General features: G+C 44.9%; 1 protein-coding gene across 1 annotated transcript in view; it reads right to left on the reverse strand.

Moving 5' to 3' along the window:
- Positions 1-347: 347 nt before the first annotated feature.
- Positions 348-23,385, reverse strand: part of LOC144500739 (gap junction delta-3 protein-like) — a 46,851-nt gene continuing 23,813 nt past the window's right edge. The window contains exon 2 of the mRNA XM_078224132.1: positions 348-1,320. Coding sequence (XP_078080258.1) covers positions 440-1,297 — 858 coding nt within the window. The 5' untranslated portion in view covers positions 1,298-1,320 and the 3' untranslated portion in view covers positions 348-439. The remainder of the gene's footprint in view (positions 1,321-23,385) is intronic.

Consider the following 23,385-nt stretch of genomic DNA (forward strand, 5'->3'; position numbering starts at 1 on the left):
GTCTTCTCCACTTGTCAGGGAGCTACTCAATTTACCCAGGCCCATTTCTGCTACAATCTGTTGGATTATGGATTCCACCAACTCACTTAACTACATCACTCTCCCCCCGAGAGAATATTCATCTCCCCACCCCAACCCTACCAAAAAACAGTGATTGTCAGTTTCCAGAAGGTCTCACTAACCTCAACAACTTCCACTGTTCGACAGCAGTCATTTAAATAGCCAGGGAAATGATTGGCCAACTAAAAGCACAAGCATCGTGAAATAGAGAAACTGGATTCAAATGAAATGACAATCAATTTGCGTTCTGTGTCCATTGCCCCCAAAGAAGGTTTTGATCGGATCAAACGTTTAACTTTCCAGTCTCTTGTTCGCCTGTGGTACCAAGATTGTCTCTTACAAAAGTCAGTGACTGATCAGGCCCTGCGCCAGTTTCTCCTTAGATGTTAAGAGGGGGTTTTTTCGCACTGGATTGCGAGGACCTTCCGCTATTACTACTGCCCAACGATTTGGACTTATGACTCGACTCCACGTCAGAATGGCTGGCGTTGTGTTTCTTTGCGTCTTTCCCTTTTAATAACAGGATTGAGTGTGGGTCCCTACCCCTCTCGTAGTCAATGTTTGACCGGTTCTGTTGCTCGCAGGATTTCAGTGGTCTCCGGTGGAACAACTTGCGGAGGATGTGCACCAACTCGACGAGGCTGATGATTGCGGAGAGGACGCCGACTACAAAATAGAACATTAAAAACACCGTCTTTTCCATTGGCCGAGAGACGAAACAGTCCACGGTGTGAGGACACGGGAAGCCAGTGCACAGAAAGCGGGGCTCGATTGTGAAGCCGTATATCAAACACTGAGAAATGATGAGGCCAATCTCAGTCAGCAAGCGTAGAATAACGTGGGTAATGTAACATTTCTGTATTCTTGGTGTCCCATCGATGGCCTGCTCTTTCCTTTGGATGAGGCCAACTTTCTCTTGCTTCTCTTCCTCCTTCGAGGACTGGTGCATTGCGTAGACCACGAACAGTAGGGACGGGATGGACAGAATGACGATGTGGAACACCCAGAACCTGAACGGCGAAATGGGGAACGCCTTGTTGTAACAGACCTGCTTGCAGCCGGGCTGCAGGGTGTTGCAGGCAAACTCCTCCTGCTCATCCTCAAAGATGTCACTACCCACCGTGGCCAGGACGAGGATTCGGAAAATCATCATGAGGAGAAGCCAGACGCGACCCAGCATAGGAGAATGGTCCTTGATTGATTCCAGCAGATCGCTCAAGAAAGTCCATTCTCCCATTGTGGCTCAGTCCAGTTTATTACCTGCAGAGAAGGATCAAAAAAAACATTCATTAGCGACACGCAAAGTGACTCAATTAACACTGTCCACTCCTAATCGCTGTATTAATTACTGCCAGTTTAGCATTCAGGTTTCACATTCACTGGAAACTGGAATGCGACTTGATCCCTGTGTCGAGCTCAGATTCCAATCCAGGTCTCGGCATTGAGCTCACAAGTTTTTAAAGTTTAAAGCGTATTTATTAATGTCACCAGTAGGCTTACATTAACACTGCAATGAAGTTACTGTGAAAATCCCCTAGTCACCACACTCCAGCGCCTGTTCGGGTACACTGAGGGAGAATTTAGCACGGCCAATGCACCTAACCAGCACGTCTTTCGGACTGTGGGAGGAAACCGGAGCACCCGGAGGAAACCCACACAGACACGGGGAGAACGTGCAGACTCCGCACAGACAGTGACCCAAGCCGGGAATCGAACCCGGGTCCCTGGTGCTGTGAGGCGGCAGTGCTAACCACTGTGCCACCGTGCTGGCCCAAGTCGTGCCACACACTGACCCAGCCAACGAAACAGGAGAAACAGAGCATCGATATGCCGGTTGATGGATTTGAAACCAGATTCTTCAGCTGCAGGGATAGTTCTTTTGGCAATAGTGTCACCGCAGTTCCGGAAGAAATCCATTGCACCGGCACTCAATGAACACATTGCTCTTACACCTGAAAGGACTTGGCCATCTACCTGCTCCAAGTTCTCCAATCAGTGGAAGATCTCCATCCAAGTTGTAGCGATTGGACTCCACTCCAGGGACCAACAATGGAAACTAGATGCAAAACACAACCTCAACCCATCGTTGAATAAGGCCACATGACCACAAATGGATTTCTGCCAGGAAAGGTTGCAGGCGCGGGGGGGGGGGGGGGCAGCTATAGAAAAGTTGCCAGGATACATCTATTGACTTTCTACCCAAACCAAAGTTGAAATTGAGTTACTTACGGTGTTGTGTTTTATAAGCCTCTCACCGTGCCACTGAAATGTTGCTAAGGAACACATTAATTCTGTCAAACAAATGTAACCCCTATAGTGGTGGAGGTCTGAGGCCAGTTTCTCAATAACTTAACCCTGTCATTTGGGGAAAAGATGATTATAGGTTTGTGCTAAATGCCTACAGGACACCGCTGTGCAGGAATGCACTGAAACTCCTAATCTCTGTCATGAAGCAATGAATGCAAGTGTCCAGTTGCATGACGTTTATTGACTGAGCCTCATTAGTAATGAACCATTCACTACTGAGAAATTTGCTGCTTTATGCAACTTGCTTCCGCAGGATGTATTGACACAGGTGATCTCACCAGTGCTAGTCGCATTCCTCTGGAGATTTCCCCGGGGTTCTGTTCTGTATTCTACTGAGCAAATGGGGTAAATCTTTTGAGACTCCATTCCTGATGCAGTATCTTACTTAAGAGAATGTGGATTGGAGAATTCAATGGGGTGACACGGGTGGTACAGTGATCAACACTGCTGCCTCACAGCGCCAGGGACCTGGGTTCAATTCTGGCCTCGGGTAACTGTCTGTGTGGAATTTGCACATTCTCCCCGTGTCTGCATGGGTTTCCTCCGGGTGCTCCGGTTTCTTCCCACAGTCCAAAGATGTGCAGGTTAGGTGCACTGGCCATGCTAAACTGCCCCTTAATGTCCCAAGATGCGCAGGATAGGTGCACTGGCCATGCTAAACTGCCCCTTGATGTCCCAAGATGCGCAGGATAGGTGCACTGGCTGTGCTAAACTGCCCCTTGATGTCCCAAGATGCGCAGGATAGGTGCACTGGCTGTGCTAAACTGCCCCTTGATGTCCCAAGATGTGTAATTTAGGTGGATTGAAGACCCAGGCAAACTTGTCTGCATTTTCAAAGTGGCACGGTGGCACAGTGGTTACCACGACTGCCTCACAGCGCCAGGGACCCAGGTTCAATTCCAGCCTCGGGTGACTGTGTGGAGTTTGCACATTCTCCCTCTGTCTGTGTGGGTTTCCTCCGGGTGCTCCGGTTTCCTCCCACAATCCAAAGGCGTGCGGGTTAGGTGGACTGGCCATGCTAAATTAACCCTTAGGTGTCAGGGGGATTCGCAGGATAAATGCATGGGGTTATGGGGATAGGGCCACGGTAGGATTGTTGTTGGTTCAGACTCGTTGGGCTGAATGGTCTCCTTCTGCACTGTTGGGATTCTATGATTCTATGAATGCAGAGGTCATTGTGACTAATTTGTGGCTCCCCTATTGTCCAAGCCATTCAAAAAAATTGAGTGCTCTGTTTGCCAAGTGTGCTGATTTATCATGGGGATTGTCTGATCTGTGGTGACAACAAGCAGTCTACAAAGATGTAACCACAACGACTTGTCTTTGTATAGCACCTTCGATGTAACAGAATATCCTAATAATTCATAGAGGCATTCTCAAACAAAAGATGACATCAAGCTGCTTAAGGAAATATTCCTGCAGATGGTCAAAGGCGCAGATTTTAATGAGTATCTTAAAGGGGGAAAGTGAGGCAGAGAGGGCCAGGATGGAAATTCAGGAACCTGGGTTCTTGGTAGCCAAATGCACAGCCCCCAGTGTTGGACTGACTAAAATAAGGGACACCCAAGAAGCCAGCATTAAGAAGAGCACACATTGTGGTTATGGAGCTGGTGGAATGAATGTCTGTAGGTGGGGGCGAGGGAGGAAGGGGCTGCTCTGAAACAACGGTGAGAATCTTAAAATTGAGCTGCTGCTTAACTGAGAGCAGCCCGCATAGGATGATGGGTAAATAGGATTTGGTGCAAGATATGGACAGCAGAGTTTTGGAAAACCTGAAATTTATGGAAGTTAGAATGTGTGAGGCCAGTGTGTTGGAATAATCAAGTCTGAAAACATGAATGAGGAATTCGACAGAGGAAGAGAAGAACACAGAAGAATTAGTTTTAGGAGGCTATTTGTCTTGATATCTTAAAGGTGCCCTGTCATTAATAATGAGCAGCGTAGGCCAGGTGGTCATGTGGACATTGGCATGATGTGGGTACAAAAAGGATCACATGTTGAGAGTTCTTCCCTGGCGTGATGTTAGTGTACCTTTAAGAGTTTTTTAAAAATTCATGTTCATAACCTTAGCTGATGTCATTATTGGGAGGAGAAAAAAAACTGTGGGCAGCTCAGGTGACAGAGCTTTCATTTTTCAGTTACAGTTTGGAGCTGCAGGTTTGATTTTTAGTTTTAGAAGGGACAGCAAGCTAAAAAGAAGTGTTTTCCCTCTCTCCCTGTTGTTTTGAAAATTCTGTTGGTTAGCTGAAAACAAGATCTTGTTTTCCTGAAGGGTGAAAACCTGCTGTTATGGGGGCTGGACCAGAGTCTCTCTGATGTTTTGGGAAGCTGCCTTGCCTTCAAACTGTTGAGTCTCGAGCATTTGACTGTAGAATTCAACTAACGGCCTTGATCCCAGTATCACGTGAGCATTAGTCTATGCTGTGTTAAACCTATGAAAAGGGTCTTTTGTCTATGGCATTGGTGTGATTGGACCATTGTAGAGATCTTTGTTAAGGGTTATACATTATCATGATTGTTTATTTCTTGTTTGTAATTGATAAAAGTTCTTGCTAATTTTCTTACTGTACATGTTAACTATATTCTTGATAAAAGCTCCCTAGTGGGTCACTTATCATACCTAAAGTGAAATATCTCATGCTTATCCTCGCCAAATTCAAAATGCAAAACTTATGATTCTGGCTCATAAAATACTTTGGAGTTTCTAACCTGAACCATAACACTGGGCACAGGCAGACACACTGCATAGAGTCATAGAGAGATACAGCACAGAAACTGGCCCTTCAGCCCAACTCGTCCATGCGGACCAGATTTCCTAAACTGAACTAGTCCCGTTTGCCTGCATTTAGCCCATATCCTTCTAAACCCTTCCCATCCATGTACCTGTCTGAATGTCTTTTAAATGTTGTAACAGTACCCGCCTCTACCACCTGCTCTGGCAGCTCATTCCATATACTCACCACCCTCTCTGTGAAAAAGTTGCCCCTCAGGCCGCATTTAAGAGCTGCTTGGTATTATCAATAAACCTTTATTGTTGTTAGTCCCTGGTCGCCACTTATTGCAACCCAAAGTTGGGGAGGCGATGGCCTAGTGGTTTTATTGCTAGACTATTAATCCAGAAACTCAGCTAATGTTCTGGGGACCCAGGTTCCAATCCCGCCAGGGCAGATGGTGGAATTTGAATTCAATTCAAATAATCTGGAATTAAGAATCTACTGATGACCATGAAACCATTGTCGATTATCGGAAAAACGCATCTGGTTCACTAATGTCCTTTAGGGAAGGAAATCGGCCATCCTTACCTGGTCTGGCCTGCATGTGACCCCAGAGCCACAGCAATGTGGTTGACTCTCAACTGCCTCCAAGGGCAACTCGGGATGGGCAATAAATGCTGGCCAGCCAGCGATGCCCATGTCCCACAAATGAATAAAAAAAACTTTCAATTCTGACGAAAGGTCATCCAGACTTGAAACGTTGGCTCTATTCTCTCTCCACAGATGCTGTCAGACCTGCTGAGTTTTTCCAGCATTTTCTGTTTTTGTTCCAATATTTCTACAAACAGGGAAAGAATCCTGGCTAGCTTTCTTTCCCATCCTCAAGCAGGGTACTGAAGTTAATTATAATGCCCCCCTGTGCTGTCCCATCCATGATCTGAAAACCCAGGAATCAAACTTGAGGCTCGTCTGTCTTGTATGGGGGAGTATATGCAATATGGAAACTGAATTTTATGGTATATTGGTCAATCTTTAATTTAATTTGGAAACCTGCAGTGCCCCTTCAACAAAAGAAACCTGAAGTTCTTGCTGGTGTGTTTAATTCTCTCCTGTGGCTCCTCCTTCCTACCAAACCTCTGCAACGCATGCCTTTGCCAAGCACAGCATGGATGGGATTTTATAGCCTCACTTGTCCTGAAACCATAAAATCCCACCAGAGATCAGCAGACCTTTCCATGGTCCGCCCCTCGCGCACTCCGATTCCTGTGGCGGGCGGGATGGTAAAATTCCGGCTCATTTCTCCAACACGAGCCTTGGGTAAATTCTACTCAGGGAAACTCCAATTCCAACTATCTGCTTCTCACTCCAGCTTTTGGAAAAAAAAATCATTTCTTTAACCAAGCTTTTTGGAATCTGTTTCTAAACGTTGCTCAAACTGGATAGTTTAAAGTTTATTTATTAGTGTCACAAGTAGGCTTACATTATCACTACAATTAAGATTTTTTTTTTAAAAAGATAAACTTTAAACTTTAGTTTAAAGTTTATTTATTATTGTCATGAGTAGGCTTGCATTAACACTGCAATGAAGTTACTGTGAAAATCCTCTAGTCGCCACGCTCCGGCACCTGTTTGGATAGTTTCCTTACTCCTGTCAGTGGTTGCCCTTGTCCTTCATGGCAGCGGAGGTCGCAGGTTTGGAAACTACTGTCGAAAAAATGTGATGAATAAATCATTCCGATGAATAGTAATAGATTTTGTCAACTTTTGGACCGGGTGTATAACTGACATTGTGACCCACAATTATATCCTTGCAAATGAAAATCAAACAGCTTCTATAACAGGTAGTCAGTGTCAATTTCCTTAAGGTGTTTCCCCTTTGGAGGATGTCAAAGGCACTATATAAATGCAAGTTGTTAATGTCCATGGATGCTGTAAATAGCTGAAACTCTGTGGTGTGATGTGACTGGGGGAGAATTCTAATAATCCCAGTTACTCAACACTCATCCTCCTTCAATGAAATTGCATCTCCTCACGAGATTTCTCACCAGCGCCTTTGCCCTGTTCCAGTCTATTTATTGCTCACCAATTGGAGCCATTGATTTAACTCTTTTAAATTCACTTCTGGGCAATCGTAAATCCTCCCGTCACACAATCAGCATCACCTGCAGTGTTCACTTGGCTGGCACAGAAATGTCAACAGTCCCTCATTAAAGCCATTATTGAAGGGCAGAAGGGGAGAGGCAGAGGGAAGAATTCAGGTTGATCCCCACTCAGTTGTGATACTCAATCACAGGCCTCAGACACACCCTTCGCTCTGATTATAGCAATGGCCCCCCCGAGCAGCTGGTGCCTGGATTAAGAACTTTGGCATCCGACTTGATTTGGCAGCAACAGCCGTCCCACCACAACTGGGAAGACTGAAGGAAAAACCGTAAAGCCGTCTAAGTTCATACTGTACAAGCTGGCAAATAGATCACTTGTGTGTATAAGACACATCCTGCCTTTGTTTCTTGATCAACACAGAGCATAAAATTGACACTGACTACCTTTTAGAGAAGCTGTTTGATTTTCATTTGCAAGGATATAATTGTGGGTCACAAAGCCAGTTATACACCCGGTCCAAAAGTTGACAAAATCTACGACTGTACATCGGAATGATTTATTCATCACGTTTTTTCGACAGCTCTTTCCAAACCTGCGACCTCCGCTGTCGAGGAGGACAAGGGCAACAGGTTCATGGGTACGCCATCACCTTCAAGTTCCCTACCCAAGTCACACGCTATCCTGACTTGGAAATATATCTTGAAAGGAAATTGCTGGAAATTTGCAATTAAAACCAGGAAATGCTGGGAAAAGCTCAGCAGGTCTGGCAGCATCCGTAAGAGAGAGAAACAAAGTTAACATTTCGGGCGGGATTTTCCACCCTCGCTTGCACCGAAACCGGAAAATCCCATCCGTGGTCCAAGGAACTTTTTTTCCGTGGTTGCCCCTCGTCTGCTCAGATTCCTGCGGCAGGTGGGACGGTAAACTTCGCCCCTTCAAGTCCAAGTTTTTAGGTGTCCAGATCACCAACAACCTGTCCTGGTCCCCCCATGCCGATACTATAGTTAAGAAAGCTCACCAACGCCTCTACTTTCTCAGAAGACTAAAGAAATTTGGCATGTCAGCTACGACTCTCACCAACTTTTACAGATGCACCACAGAAAGCATTCTTTCTGGTTGTATCACAGCTTGGTATGGCTCCTGCTCTGCCCAAGACTGCAAGGAATTACAAAAGGTCATGAATGTAGCCCAATCCATCACGCAAACCAGCCTCCCATCCACTGACGCTGTCTACACTTCCCGCTGCCTCGGCACAGCAGCCAGCATAATTAAGGACCCCACACACCCCGGACATTCTCTCTTCCACCTTCTTCCATTGGGAAAAAGATACAAAAGTCTGAGGTCACGTACCAACCGACTCAAGAACAGCTTCTTCCCTGCTGCTGTCAGACTTTTGAATGGACTTACCTTGATCTTTCTCGACACCCTAGCTATGACTGTAACACTACATTCTGCACTCTCTCGTCTCCTCCTCTATGAACGGTATGCTTTGTCTGTATAGCGCAAGAAATAATACTTTTCACTCTATACTAATACATGTGACAGTAATAAATCAAATCAAATATCACCAATTCTTAACTAATATGGGGAGGTGGGGGCGTCAAAAAACTGGAAGTACCTAACATGTACCTCCATCACACACGCTGCGGCAGCTCACCACCTTCTGAGAGGCAATTAGGGATGGGCAATAAGTGCTGATTTTGCCAATAATGCTCACGTCCCACCAACAAAACAAAATTCACGCCTAAAAAGAGTCCAGCTGTTCTGTCTGGAGACAATACACATCTCTTTAACCTGTGTTTAATGCTCCCTCCACCCACATTGTCTGTACCTTTAAGACCTGGCTGGTTGTAGGGATTTGCATTCTAATTAGTATTCTGTTACTTGATTTCTGTGTCTCTGTGCACTGTTTGAGAGCACATTTCCACTCCATCTGACGAAAGAGCAGCGCTCCGAAAGCTTATGGTATTTGCTACCAAATAAACCTGTTGTTGTGAGACTTCTTACTGAGACAAATAGACCAGAAAGGCTTCATGTTTGAACATCCTCTAATACTGGGGCTGCATTTGGGTATTTAGTGGGTCCCAGTGTCAATGAATTAGGAAAATGGTTGAAGAATCGACCATGACATTCATTGAATGGGTCAGTTAACGGGATAAAAGCCTTATCGCAGACATTTATTTGTGTGTTAATAGTCATCCTTGATCAATCTTCAGTCACCGTGTCTGTGTGTGTGTGTGTGCGTGCGTGCGTGCGTGTGTGCGTGGCCCTGGTGGTCACAACAAATACATTCCCTGGCTGGAACACAAGTGAAGGGACAAGTACATGGCTGGGTGACTGGAGCTGTACACAAACTGTACAGCCCTGAAACTGCTCGCAAAGGCGCAGTCAGCAACAGGTTGGGAGAATCACAGAATTGCTGCACCACAGAAGGAGGCCATTTGGCCCATTGTGTCTGCACTGGCTCCCCAAACGAACATCATGACGTAGTGCCATTCCCCTGTCTTTTCCCCTTACCCCTGCACATCATTTCTACTCAGGTAATCATCTAATGTCCTCCAGAATGCCTGGACTGAACCTGCCTCCACCACACTCCCAGACAGTACATTCCAAAAGGAGGATGGAACGGGGGGACAATGGATAACAAAAAATGCAATCTAGAGGAAGCTGCAATCCATTCACTGATCAGAATAAAGATAAAAATACAATTGATCTTGTTATTAGACTAATTACAATGACTAAAACCAATAGCTATCTTAACACTTGGTAGCGAGAACTCTTTGCTGCTTGCTACGATATAGCAGGTGGAGGGATTGGAGCCAATAGCTGCCATGGCCTTGGCTATCAAGCTCCAACTCACATCAGAGATAGTGGTATTGGTACTTGCCTTGTCTTACCTTACTGCTTGTCTGGTGAACACCCCTGGGGGAGATCTGAGTGGCATCTGCTCAGGATGGGAAAGGATCAGGATACTGTTGAGCTGATGACAAGTCGGCTACTAAAAGGCTAAATACGAGCCAATCTCCCTCAAGCCGTGTCCCAAGCTCTGCAGGGGTTTGGTCTGAATGGTCACTCCATACGTTAGCGTTATTGTGTTTCACAGCTGTTGATTTCTATCCATTTGAGTGAAGTCAGCACCAATAATATCCAACAATTTGGACGTGTCTGTCTAGCTCACATCCTGAATTACACTTGCACCAACCTGTGTTGCTTGTCCACAGACTGCTGCACTATATGAATCATAGAATGAATAAAGCACAGAAGATGGCCATTTAGCCCATCATGTCCATGTCAGCTCTCGGCAAGAGCAATTGTGTTATTCCCACTCTCCCACCTTTACCCATAGCCCTGCTATTTAGATAATTATCCGATTCCCATTTTGAAAGTCACAATCAAATCTGCCTCCTCTGCACTCTCAGGCAGTGCATTCCAGATCCTAACCACTCTCGGCATAAATATATTTTTCCTCATGTCGCGTTTGGTTCTTTTGCCAATCACCTGAAATTCAGTTAAGCTAAAGGCAAAATACTGCGGCTGCTGGAATCTGAAACAAGAGGGTTGAGGGGGATCAAGGTCTTCAAAATCATGAGGGGTCTGGACATCGCAGATTGAGAGAAACTGTTCCCATTGGTGGAAGGGCCAAGAATGGAGGACACTGAATTTCAGTTCCAAAAACAGAAAAATGCTGGAAAATCTCAGCAGGTCTGACAGCACCTGTGGAGAGAGAGTGGGATATTTTGTTTAGACTAATTACAATTGCTAAAACCAATGGCTCTCCACAGATGCTGTCAGACCTGCTGAGATTTTCCAGCATTTTTCTGTTTTTGGAACTGAAATTCAGTGTCCTCCATTCTTGGCCCTTCCACCAATGGGAACAGTTTCTCTCAATCTGCGATGTCCAGACCCCTCATGATTTTGAAGACCTTGATCCCCCTCAACCCTCTCTTCTCTCGGGAGAACAGCCTCAACCTCTGTAAGCTATATAGGGAATCAAAGTCCCTCACTCCTGAAGCCGTTCTTGTAAACCTTTTCTGCACCTTCTCCATTGCCCTCATGTCTTTCCTAAAGTTGGTGCCCAGAACTGGACGCAATGCTCCAGATGAGGCCGAGCCACTGTTTTATAAATGTTCACCATAACTTTCTCATGTGGTGTGCTGGTAGGTAGTGGGATTTGTACAGTACCAGCATCCAGGACAACTCTACCCATGTTATTCATGCAGAATTCATCTCATATGTGCTCAGTACCAAGTGAAAGCTGCCAAATATCATGTTAGCTATGCAAAGCGGGGCCTTCTTGACTGCTGCAGTCCACCTGGTGTCGGCAAATCTATAGTGCTGGTGAGAAGGGACCTCCAGGATCTTGATCCTTTATTCATTTGTGGGACATGGGCGTCGCTGGCCGGCCAACATTTATTGCCCATCCCTAGTTGCCCTTGGAGGGCAGTTGAGAGTCAAACACATTGCTGTGGCTCTGGAGTCACATGGAGGCCAGACCAGGTAAGAACGGCAGATTTCCTTCCTTCCCTAAGGAGCTTTAGTGAACCAAATGTTTTTTTTTCCGACAATCGGCAATGGTTTCTTGGTCATCAGTAAATTCTTAATTCCAGATTTTTTTTATTATTGAATTCAAATTCCATCATCTGCCGTGGTGGGATTCGAACCCGGGTCCCCAGAACATTAGCTGAGTTTCTGGATTAATAGTCCAGTGATAATACCACTAAGTCATCGCTGGTGACAGTGAAGGAACGACAGTATCGTTCCAAGTCAGAAAAGTGTGTGGCTTGGAGAGGAATATGCAGGTGGTAGAGCTGTCATTGTCCTTCTGGGAGGTAGAGATCGCAGGTTTGGAAGATGCTGTCAAAGGAGCCTTGGCGAGCTGCTGTAGTGCATCTTGTAAATGCTACTCGCTGCTGCTGGAGGGGCTGGCAGATGGGGTGCTAATCAAGCGAGGCTGCTTTGTTCTGGGTCAAGCTCCCTGAGTCTTGTTGGAGCTGCATTCGGCCAACAAAATGGAGAATATCCCATCGCACTCCTGACTTGTGCCTTGTAGATGCCGGACAGGCTTTGGGGAGTTGGGAGGTGAGTTAATCACCTCAGAATTCCCAGCCTGCTCTTGCAGCTGCAATATTTATATGGCTGGTCCAGTTCAGTTTCTGGTCATTAGTGTCCTCCAGGATGTTAATAATGGGGAATTCAGTGACGATAATGTCATTGAATGTCACGTAGAGACGCTTAAATTCCTTCTTTTTGGAGATGGTCACTGCCTGGCACCTGTGTGGCGTGAATGTTACTATTAATCAGCTCAAGGCCGAATGTTGTCCACGTCTTGCTGCATATTATCACAGGCTGCTTCAGTAGCTGAGGGGTTGTGAATGGTGCTGAACATTGTGCAATCATCAGCAAACATCCCCACTTCTGACCTTATGATGAAGGGAAGATATTTGATGAAGCAGCCTGCTTTGGCAAATTGGATACTCGCAACTAGTGGCAGAAGATTCATAGAATCAATACAATGCATAGGCGGCCATTTGGCCCATCAAGTCTGCACTGACTCCCTGACACAACATCTGACCCATGCTCACCCCCCTGCCCCATCCTGTAACCCAACACATTTACTCCACTCATCCCCCTAACCTACACATCTTTGGACACTAAGGGGCAATTTAGCCTGACCAATCCACCTAACCCACACATCTTTGGATTCCTTGAGTGAATGAAGAGAGAACTTTTCTTTTAATAGTTCTAACTTCAGGTTATAATTAAGTTGTTAGATCATTTGTGCTGCACTAATTTGCTTCCACTCTCACCTCCAGGAGTGCTGTCCTGATGGAGTGACATTGGTTCCATAGACAATGGCAACATTCCAATTTTTTGTCCTGTTGGCCATTCATCTGTAAGCTTTCAAAGCAAGCATTGAAATCACTCATCAACACTGGCCTTGGCCTCACACCATCATAACTGTCTGCACGCACAAAGTTAAGGTAGCAATTAGGACTGGAAACCTCTTCTCCCTCCCCCATTAAATCCCAAACTTACTAGTTTTGATTTGATTTATTATTGTCACATGTATTAACATAGTGAAAAGTATTGTTTCTTGCGCACTATGCAGACAAAATATACCGTTCATAGAGTAGGAAATGAGAAAGTGCAGAATGTAGTGTTATAGTCATAGCTAGGGTGTAGAGAAAGATCAACTTAATGCAAAGTAAGTCCATTCAAAAGTCTGACGGCAGCAGGGAAGAAGCTGTTCTTGAGTTGGTTGGCACGTGACCTCAGACTTTTGTATCTTTTTCCCGACGGAAAAAGGTGGAAGAGAGAATGTCTGGAGTGCGTGGGGTCCTTAATTATGCTGGCTGCTTTTCCGAGACAGCGGGAAGTGTAGACAGAATCAATGGATGGGAGGCTGGTTTGCATGATGGATTGGGCTGCATTCACAACCTTTTGTAGTTCCTGGCGGTCTTGGGCAGAGCAGGATGTCACGTAGAGACGCTGTGCTACCACCAGAAAGGATGCTTTCTAAGGTGCATCTGTAAAAGTTGGTGAGTGTCGTAACCGACATGCCAAATTTCCTTAGTCTTCTGAGAAAATTTCGGAGGATGTGTCACCATGTCCTTTCACTGACCCTTCCCTGACTGTAGCTTGTCGCATTCTCTTTGGCGGTGGTCTTTGGATTGGAGCCTGCCGTTTCCAAAACTCCTGAGTATTTATGATTGAATTCAATTTTTCTTCCCTACATTTTATTGTTCCTTTCCCTCCCAGTTCCTGTTACCTGTGGCAGTGACATTGAGCTGTTCGGACCACGACTCTCAGATTTGAATCTAACCTGTGAGTTATGAGATACACCTCCACCTTCATCTGAACTTTCTCCTTTTTGCCAAAGGCTCCGTTTCTCATGACCAACTCACTTGCTCCTGTTTGACTTTGGCCACAGTTCACTTACAGTTAATTAAGTTGAGTAATTATCATCAAAGTAACTCACTTTTCAATGAGTGGTTAACCTTACTACCTGCAGCATTACTGTAATCGTGACAGCAAATCAGCTTGTTTTCCAGAGTAGCCTTGGACTTCCAGCTTGGCCTCATTCCAAAATAGGAAGAAAGAACTTGAACTTATGGAGAGACTTTCATAATCTCAAAGCACCTTACAGCCAATGAAGTACTTTTGAAGTGTAGTCACTGTTGTAAAGTAGGAAATACCAATCTCTACATAGAAACAACAAATCAAACAGCAAGGTCATAATAACATGATAACTTGTTTTAGTGATATTGGTTGAGGGATGAATCGTAGAACATGAGGGAGAACTCCCCTTCTTTTCAAAGTAGTACTTCGATATTTCGCATCCAGATCATAGAATCATAGAATCCCTACAATATAGGAGGCCATTCAGCCCATTGAGTCTGCACCGACAACAATCCCACCCAGGCCCTTTCCCCATAACCCCACTTATTTACCCTACTAAATCCCCTGACAGTATGGGGCAATTTTAGCATGGCCAATCAACCTAACCCTCACATCTTTGGAGTGTGGGAGGAAACCGGAGCACCTGGAGAAAACCCACGCAGACACGGGAAGAACGTGCAGACTCCACACAGACAGTGACCCGAGGCCGCAATTGAACCTGGGTGCCTGTCACCTTGAGGCAGCAGTGCTAAGCTCTGTGCCACCGTGCCGCCTGAGAGGCAGACAACATTACAGTTTAACATTTCATCTTGAGGGCAGTGCCTCCGATAGTGCAGCAGCCTTTCAGTAAGACACTCGAAAAGTTATCCTACCTGATGCTAAAAACTCCAGAGGGAGGCTTGAACAGAGGCAAGGATACCACCTATAAGGATAGCCTTTCTGCTATCACTCTGAAAAGAATTCCATAGAATCTGTGTCCTTATCCATAAACTAGGACAACGCTAGCTAAATCTGTGACTTACATTGCCTTCCTCCATCACCATTGGGTTAATATGTCAGAGTAACAAGCAGAGCAATGTTTAAGAACAGGACACATCTAACATCTGTCAGTTAGTATCACCATATTGTAGTCAAACCCCCAATTTAATTTCCTCTGCACTAAACTGCAGGATAGAGGTTTCTTCAAAATCGATTGAGAATTCTCTATGTCATTATTCTCATAACATACTCCTCCTTGTATTTAATTATCGATTCCCTCCTTTTAAGGATGTTGACTTATACAGGGGTACAGTTCTGAAACATTCTCTTTTCCACCTTCTTCCGTTGGGAAAAAGATACAAAGGTCTGAGGTCACGTAACAACTGACTCAAGAACAGCTTCTTCCCTGCTGCTGTCAGGCTTTTGAATGGACCTACCTCACACTAAGTTGATCTTTTTCTACACCCTAGCTATGACTGTAACACTACATTCTGCATTCTCTCATTTCCTTCTCTATGAATGGTATGCTTTTTCTGTATAGCGCGCAAGAAACAATACTTTTCACTGCATGTGACAATAATAAATCAAATAAAAAAAGTTGCAAGTAATCCTTGAGAATCTCACCCAAATGGCCATTCTGTACATAAGACACTTTTAAAGGGGCAAATATTCCCATCCCGCCCGCCACAGGAATCAGAGCAGGCAAGGGCAGACCATGGAACAGTCCGTTGACCTCGTGTGGGATTTTCCAGTTTTGGGGCAAGCCTGAAAACTAAATTCCAGAGACTATTATCTCCCTCAATCTCATCATCTACTGTTACTGGGTCACAGTTACACTGGCAGAGTGACCCACCCTTAATTGTACCAGTTATATGATATAATTGCAGCAGGAATGCAGAATAGATACTGGCTTCACCCACGACAGCACAGTCGAACTGTCTTTACTTGACACCTACGCCCATGTGCTCTCCAGCGAGGAGTGAGGAAGTCACTGAAAAGGAATCAGAGGCTGATTTTTAATCTCCTTTATCCCCCGGTTAAACTCAGCAAGTTCAGTAGAGATCAGGGACTCTCCTTGTCAACAGCAACTGAGACCACCACGGGAATGGATCTGGTTAATTTTCACACATTGTGGTCCATTTTCTTTTTAGTTTTATTGCCGCCCTCCGTCGATATTTCTTCTATCTGTCTGCCTGTCACTGGTTATGCTTTATCTTCACATCAGCGTGCTTGGGATGTGGGTGTTGTTGGCACCCACACCCTCATTGCTACACTTATATCATGTAACAGCACCAATTCCAGTGTAACTCTGATCCCGCTATCTGTAGATGATTGTGAGAGTCATTGTCTGTGTGGAGTTTGCACATCCCCCCCCCCCCCCCCCCCCCCCCTGTGTCTGCGTGGGTTTCCTCCGGGTGCTCCGGTTTCCTCCCACAGTCCAAAGATATGCAGGTTAGGTGGATTGGCTGTGCTAGGTTCCCCTCTAGTGTCAGGAGGACTAGCTAGGGTAAATGCATGGAGTTATGGAGATGGGGCTTGGGTGGGATTGTAGTTGGTGCAGACCAACTTCTGCACTGTAGGGATTCTATGAACAAGATATCTATATGCATAAAGGGGAAAGTAGTTCAGTGATGCCTCTCCCATGGTTTTGACCTTAGATTTCACTGTGCCACCCAGCTACCAATTGACTGCTTCTGCATCAAATTACAAAGAGACAATTGCAGTTGACACAGAAAGAGATCCTTTCAATGTCAATAGTCACGACATTGGGCATGTGAAAAATGTACCTGTCTGAATGGTAATATTGTCCCAAGCCCTAATGAATAGTTTTGCTTCACTGCTTCTGCATTTAGCCCTTCATCCCCAGCGTATTCCTGCTCTGCTCCAAGCCAGTCACCTTATTTCAGCGGTTCAAACTTTTATCTCCTCTCTAAAATGAGTTTCAGTTGAAGCAAAGAATCCTATTCTGGCTCATGGACTTTGAGAGTTGGTTATACTATTTTCTGAAAACTTCCGTAACAAAGCAAGTCATTGTGATAAAAGTGTAATAAAACTAACCACTAAATGTAATAAATCCAAGGGGTTTGCTCATTGAATCGTAGAATCCCTACAGTGCAGAAGGAGGCCATTCAGCCCATCGAGTCTGCACCGACTCTCCGACAGAGCATCCCACCCAGGCCCTATTCCCTTAACCTCACATATTTACCCTGTAAAACCTCCTAACCTACACATCTTGGGACACTAAGGGGCAATTCAGCATGTTCAATCCACCTAACCCGCACATCTTTGGACTGTGGGAGGAAACCAGAGCACCTGGAAGAAACCCACGCAGACACGGCGAGAACGTGCGTGTAAACTCCACGCAGACAGCCACCTGGGAATTGAACCCGGGTCCCTGGCGCTGTAAGGCAGCAGTGCTAGCCACTGTGTCGCCCACTCAGACATACAGAGCAGAGAGATCCCAGTTTTGTGCTGTGCCATGGTTGGCCATTTTACACTAGTTGTGCATTTTATATTCGTAGTGCTGTCATGGTATTTTGGGGGAGCATTGAAGAGTTTCTGCTAACATTCTGGGGGGGCGGGGGGGGGGGGGGGGGGGGGGTTGGTGGTGTTGGTTGCTATCCTGACATGTCTCCCTAACCAACTGGTGGCCTGCTGGGGGTTGAGTGGGGAGGGGAAGATGCCAGTTCCTTTAAACCACCACATTGTGGGCTTCATATGTTCAGCATTATGGCTCTCTCTATAGCTTAGACCAGCGGTCTCCATACTTTTCAGTACGAGGGCCACATCGTACATTTTACACATTTTCGCGGGCCAAAGAAAAAAATTAGTTTTATAAATGAATAAAATTTAAATGAATGAATAAGTTTTATTTGGATCTTGTTTGTAATCAGCATGATATAATTCAGAACAAAAGAGAAATGTGACAATTACAAAGAAACAATGCCGTGCTTACACTGAGAAATGATATATAATGAGTAAAAATGTCAAACATTAGCAGATGCTCCGACAAAATAATCAATTACTTAACTGCAGATGAGAAAAGCAGGCTATTCATTTTTAAACTATTTTATTTACTGAAATTTTACAGATGTTTACCCGAAGTGAGAATTTGCCCAATTTTGTGAAACACAATAAGAAAAATAAACACGCCCCAAGAAAGAACTTCAGTAAAACAAAGCAAAGAAATTCAAAATAAACTTAAACCATTTATAAAGGTCGAACAAAAATAAATTCAGTCTGCACCTTTCTACACAATTCTGGCAATTGGAGTTTTCAATCGTAACCAACAAATCATGAAGTTTTGCACAAGATTAATGGGAATGATGGAACTGCTTTTTTAATTTCAAAATATTGCTGAACTGAGGTTTCAAGCTTGAGGAGCCAATTATTAGAATGGACTTCAAATGCTCATCAGATAAATTTGCTCGATATTTGGACTTGACATACTTCATTTTTGAAAATGTTTGTTCACACAGGTACGTTGTACCAAAAACTGATACAAATCCACAAGCAAATCGCTTCAAATTTGGAAACTGCTCAGGCTGCAAAGATTTATAAAATTGGATCAGATTTCCTTCTTTCAGCATGTCAACTGATTGGAGATCAATAATTTCCATTTGAAACTGACTTGGAAGTGTTTCAACATTGCAGTCAAATGGATTTTGAAACAGCTTTATTTCATCTGTGTTTCCAGCAAGATCAGAAAATCGTTCCTGAAATTGTTTTTGCAAGTCCTTAACGATTTCTGTTGCAAATGAAGAAGGAAATTCTGCTTCACTTTCTTCATGAAATTTTTCACAACATGGAAAATGAACCAAGTTATGAACTTTCACCTGTCCTTGAAATAGCATCAGTTTTGCCCTGAATGCCTTGACGCGAATAGATCACAAATCAAATTTGTTTCACCTTGCAACTTCAGATTCAATTGATTCATATGGCCTGTCACGTATGCAAAAAATGTCAATTTCCAAAGCCAGTCAGTGTTTGATAAAAGTGGTTCGGGTCGATTCTTCTCTGTGAGAAAGGAATCAATTTCCTCTCTGAGCTGAAAGAACCGCGATAGAACCTTTCCACAACTAAGCCATCGAACTGCTGTATAATAAGGCAAGTCACCGAACTCAGAATCAGTTTCTTTCAGAAAATCACAAAACTGGCGATGATTAAGCCCGTGAGATCAAATGAAATTCACTGTTGAAACAACAGGTTTCAGAACGCAAAACATATCCACATATTTTCCGCACAATGCTTGTTGATGGATAATGCAATGCAGAAACATGGGCTTTGAGAATCCACCAACCTCATAAGCTTTTGTGATTTGTCCAACCAAACCTTTCTTCACTCCAGACATGTTCTTTCCTCCATCAATTGTCACGCATTGCAGTTTATTCCACTCCTGGTTATATTCTAACATAGTTTTTTGCAATTCTTTGAAGATGTCTTCTCCAGTTACTGTGCTGTGCATGCTATGCACTGATGCTAATTCTTGTGTGACATTAAATTCACTGTCGACGCCACGGATGAATACCAGGAGTTGTGATGTGTCACACACATCAGTCGATTCATCAAGTGCGAGAGAATACAACTGAAAATGTCTTGCTTTGTCTGCAATTTGATGCAATATATTGCATCCTATATCCTCAATTCTACGAGCAATAGTATTTGGTGCATGACTGACGATTTTGAACAGATTTGCTTTTTCTGGGCATAACTCTCCCACTGCTTCCATTATACACTCTTTGATGAGATCTCCGTCGGTGAATGGCTTTCCTCTTTTAGCCAACACATAAGCTAGTTTGTAACTGGCCCTGGTTAAAGCTTCATTTTCAGTTATCATCTGCGTAAACAAAGCTTGTTGGGAAAGCAACCTGCGTTGCATTGATTCAAATTTTTCCGAACGCTGTGTTCCTGTGAATTGGGAATAACTTGGTTCATGTTTGGTCTCATAGTGCCGACGGACATTGTACTCCTTCAAAACTGCAAGTTTCGTTGCATACGACACACAAGGCTTTATCACCTGCTTGTACAAAGAAGTACTTTGCGCCCCATTCTTCATTAAACAGGCGGCACTCACTGTCCACTTTTCTTTTCTTTTTTCCTTCCATAACTGAAGGGTATATCTGACTGAAAATGAGGGTTCGCCAAGCCGACACCACTCAGGCCATAGGGGAAGGAGCGCGGCGGACAGGAACTGCACTTGTCAACTGTCCGACCGCGTGGTTGGGAAAAAACGAAGGGAAATAATTAGTTTTATTATTTATAAATATTTGAAGTTGCTGCGGGCCGGATGTGGTAGTTTGGAGACCCTGGCTTAGAGTATCAATCCAAAGGTGCATCTTTGTTATCACTGAACACCATGATATCCTTCATTTATTTAGAACAAAGGAATGTTAGAAGGGTTTTTTTCAAAGTTTTTTTATTAGTCACAAGTAGGCTTACATTAACACTGAAATGAAGTTACTGTGAAAATCTCCTAGTTCCCTTTTTCAAAATGATGAGACCTTAGTGAACCAGATGGGTTTTTCCGATAATCGACAATGGTTTCATGGTCATCAGTAGATTCTTAATTTAATATTTTTTAGTAAATTCAAATTCCACCATCTGCTATAGTGGGATTTGAACCCAGGTCCTCAGAACATTTTTGGATTAATAGTCCAGTGATAATACCAGCAAAAGGTCAATCAAGCAGAATTAAGTTCACAGTGTAATATATTTGTAAGCAGTTTCTGTCTTTGCAATTTTATTTCTATGATCCTTGGAGTTCAGTATCTTCCTTGTTCCACGCAGTTTTCAAACAGCTACAATTGTAGATTTCCATCTGGTCCTCAATCCTAACCCCAGCCAGGTCTATGTCCATTTTTTTTAACTGCAGCAGTAACAAGTTTGGGAGCTGTTTGCTTTCCTTAGGAATTTTTGTTTCATTTGAGCTTTCAAACTATCCATCAGCACTGGGATGACAGATCAAATTAAATAAAAGCACCTTTATTTAACATAGGATTACATAGGAACTACAATACAGAGAATAGGCCATTTGGCCCTCTATTCCATGCCAAGCTTTGCACTTGATACATAGAAACATAGAAGATAGGAGCAGGAGGAGGCCATTTGGCCCTTCGAGCCTGCTCCACCATTCATGGCTGATCGTCCAACTCAATAGCCTAATCCTGCTTTCTCCCCATAACCTTTGAACCCATTCGCCCCAAGTGCTATATCCAGCCGCCTCTTGAATACATTCAATGTTTTGGCATCAACTACTTCCTGTGGTAATGAATTCCACAGGCTCACCACTCTTTGGGTGAAGAAATGGCTCCTCACCTCCATCCTAAATGGTCTACCCCTGGTCTGAATTTATTCCATCTTATTTCACACAAAACTTTCAAAATATCCTTCTATTCCTTTCCCCCTCATGTATTTAGATAGCTCCCCCTTAAATGCAAATCGATTCTGTTCACCTGAACTACTCTATTATGTTGAAGTTCCACATTCTAACAAATCTCTTGGAAAAGAGGTTTATCCTGAATTTGTTATTGGAATAATTTATAGCTATCAGATTTATTTGGATTGCATACAAGTGAAAACATTTTCTCTAACTCTACCCCATCGAACGCCTTCATATTTTAAGGCCTCTATTACGTTGCTAATCAGCTTTCTTTTCTCTCTAGAGAGAAGAGCCTGAACTTGCTCAGTCTCTCCTCATTATGATAAGCACTCAGTTCCACTATCATTCTTGCAAATTGTTTTTGCACCATCTCCTTTATACTCTTTTTGGAATACGGAGACCAGGGGCCTGATTTTACCATTTTCATTCTCAGTGCTGAATCTGGGCGCAATTCAGATCCAACTTGGAAATCTGTTCCCAGGCGCTCCCATACGCACTCAGCTGAAAAAAAAATCGCGGGTCTGAATCGCGCTGTGGGCAGGGCTTAGCACGCCTGAAACGATTGGAGCTCTGAACTGCGCATGCGCAGTTAGAAAAAAATTTGAAAAAGTGTGCCCGGTCGGCAGAAAGCGGAGAAAGCGGCCCGGGAGCGAAAAGCGGGAGCGATGGCCCCCACAGACGTCACTGTCCCCCTTATCCACCAACCCCCCCCCCGCTACCCACACCGATCGCGGCCCCCCCTGGCCCTTTCCCCCCATTGATCGCCCCGCAAGTGGCAGCGGACCCCCTCCCCCCACCAGAGATCCATCCGGCACCCCCCTCAACCAGAGATACATCGTACCCACTTCCCTCCTCCTCCCCCCCCCCGAGAATGATCTGGCCTCACTCCCCTCCCCCCACAGAGAATGATCAGGCCTCATTTCCCCCCCCATCCCCCCACAGAGAATGATCTGGCCTCACTCCCCCCCCAGTGAATGATCTGGCCAAACTCCCCGCCCCCCCCCCCGAGAATGTTCTGGCCTCACTCCCCATCCCCACCCCCACGAGGCACATTGGACCCGCCTCCTCCACCCTCCTCCCCCCCCCATCAGACAACGATTGTGCCTCCCTCCCTCCCTACCCCCCACCAGAGAATGATCTGACCCGCCTCCTCCTTCCCCCCCCCACTACCGATCTAAGTCAGAGAGCCATTGGAAGCTCTGAACTCGCCTCTTCAGCCGCTGGAGGCCCCAAACAGACTTTAATTCCGATGTCCATTTGGCGCGATTCCGGATCGGCGAACGCGGTGGTAAAGGGGGAAATGCTGATAAAGTTGGGCGGGCAGTTCATTAATTCAATCGAAATGCATGCAAATGCATTTAAATCGCCGTTGGCCCGTTTCAGGCGCGAAGCGGATCGCGGCCATTCCCAGGTCTTGGTAAAGTGGTATCTGCGCAGACGCGGGCCGTGATCGCGTTATGGCACAACCCACTTTTCCACGTTTCGCGCCCGGACGCAATGGCAAAATCGGGCCCAGATCTGTGCACAGTACTCAAAAATGTGGTTTAAGCTAGATTTTTCAAGGGGGTGACTTCAAAGGTCGGAATTACAGCGTCGCCGTTGTCACGGACACTCTCAAATCAAAACTGTACTAGCCTCTGACATCACGGACCCAAATGTTCAGATTGGGACACCCTGTTTAGATCCATCTCATGAGCAGCTTGCATGTTTTAAACAATGATGCGTAAAAGCACCGTGATCCCCACCCCCAATGTGTGTGCACGCACATGCACACACACACACACAATTCCCACACGAGTCCTGTGTACTTCCAGTATACCAGCTCCCATGTCCATACTTTATATAAATGGGTTAGAATCATAGAATCCCACAGTGCGAAGCGACATTCGGCCCATCGAGTCTGCATTGACCACAATCCCACGCAGGCCTATTCCCATAATCCCA

This window comes from Mustelus asterias, chromosome 11 (genome assembly GCF_964213995.1).
Source record: "Mustelus asterias chromosome 11, sMusAst1.hap1.1, whole genome shotgun sequence".
Taxonomy (NCBI): Eukaryota; Metazoa; Chordata; class Chondrichthyes; order Carcharhiniformes; family Triakidae; genus Mustelus; species Mustelus asterias.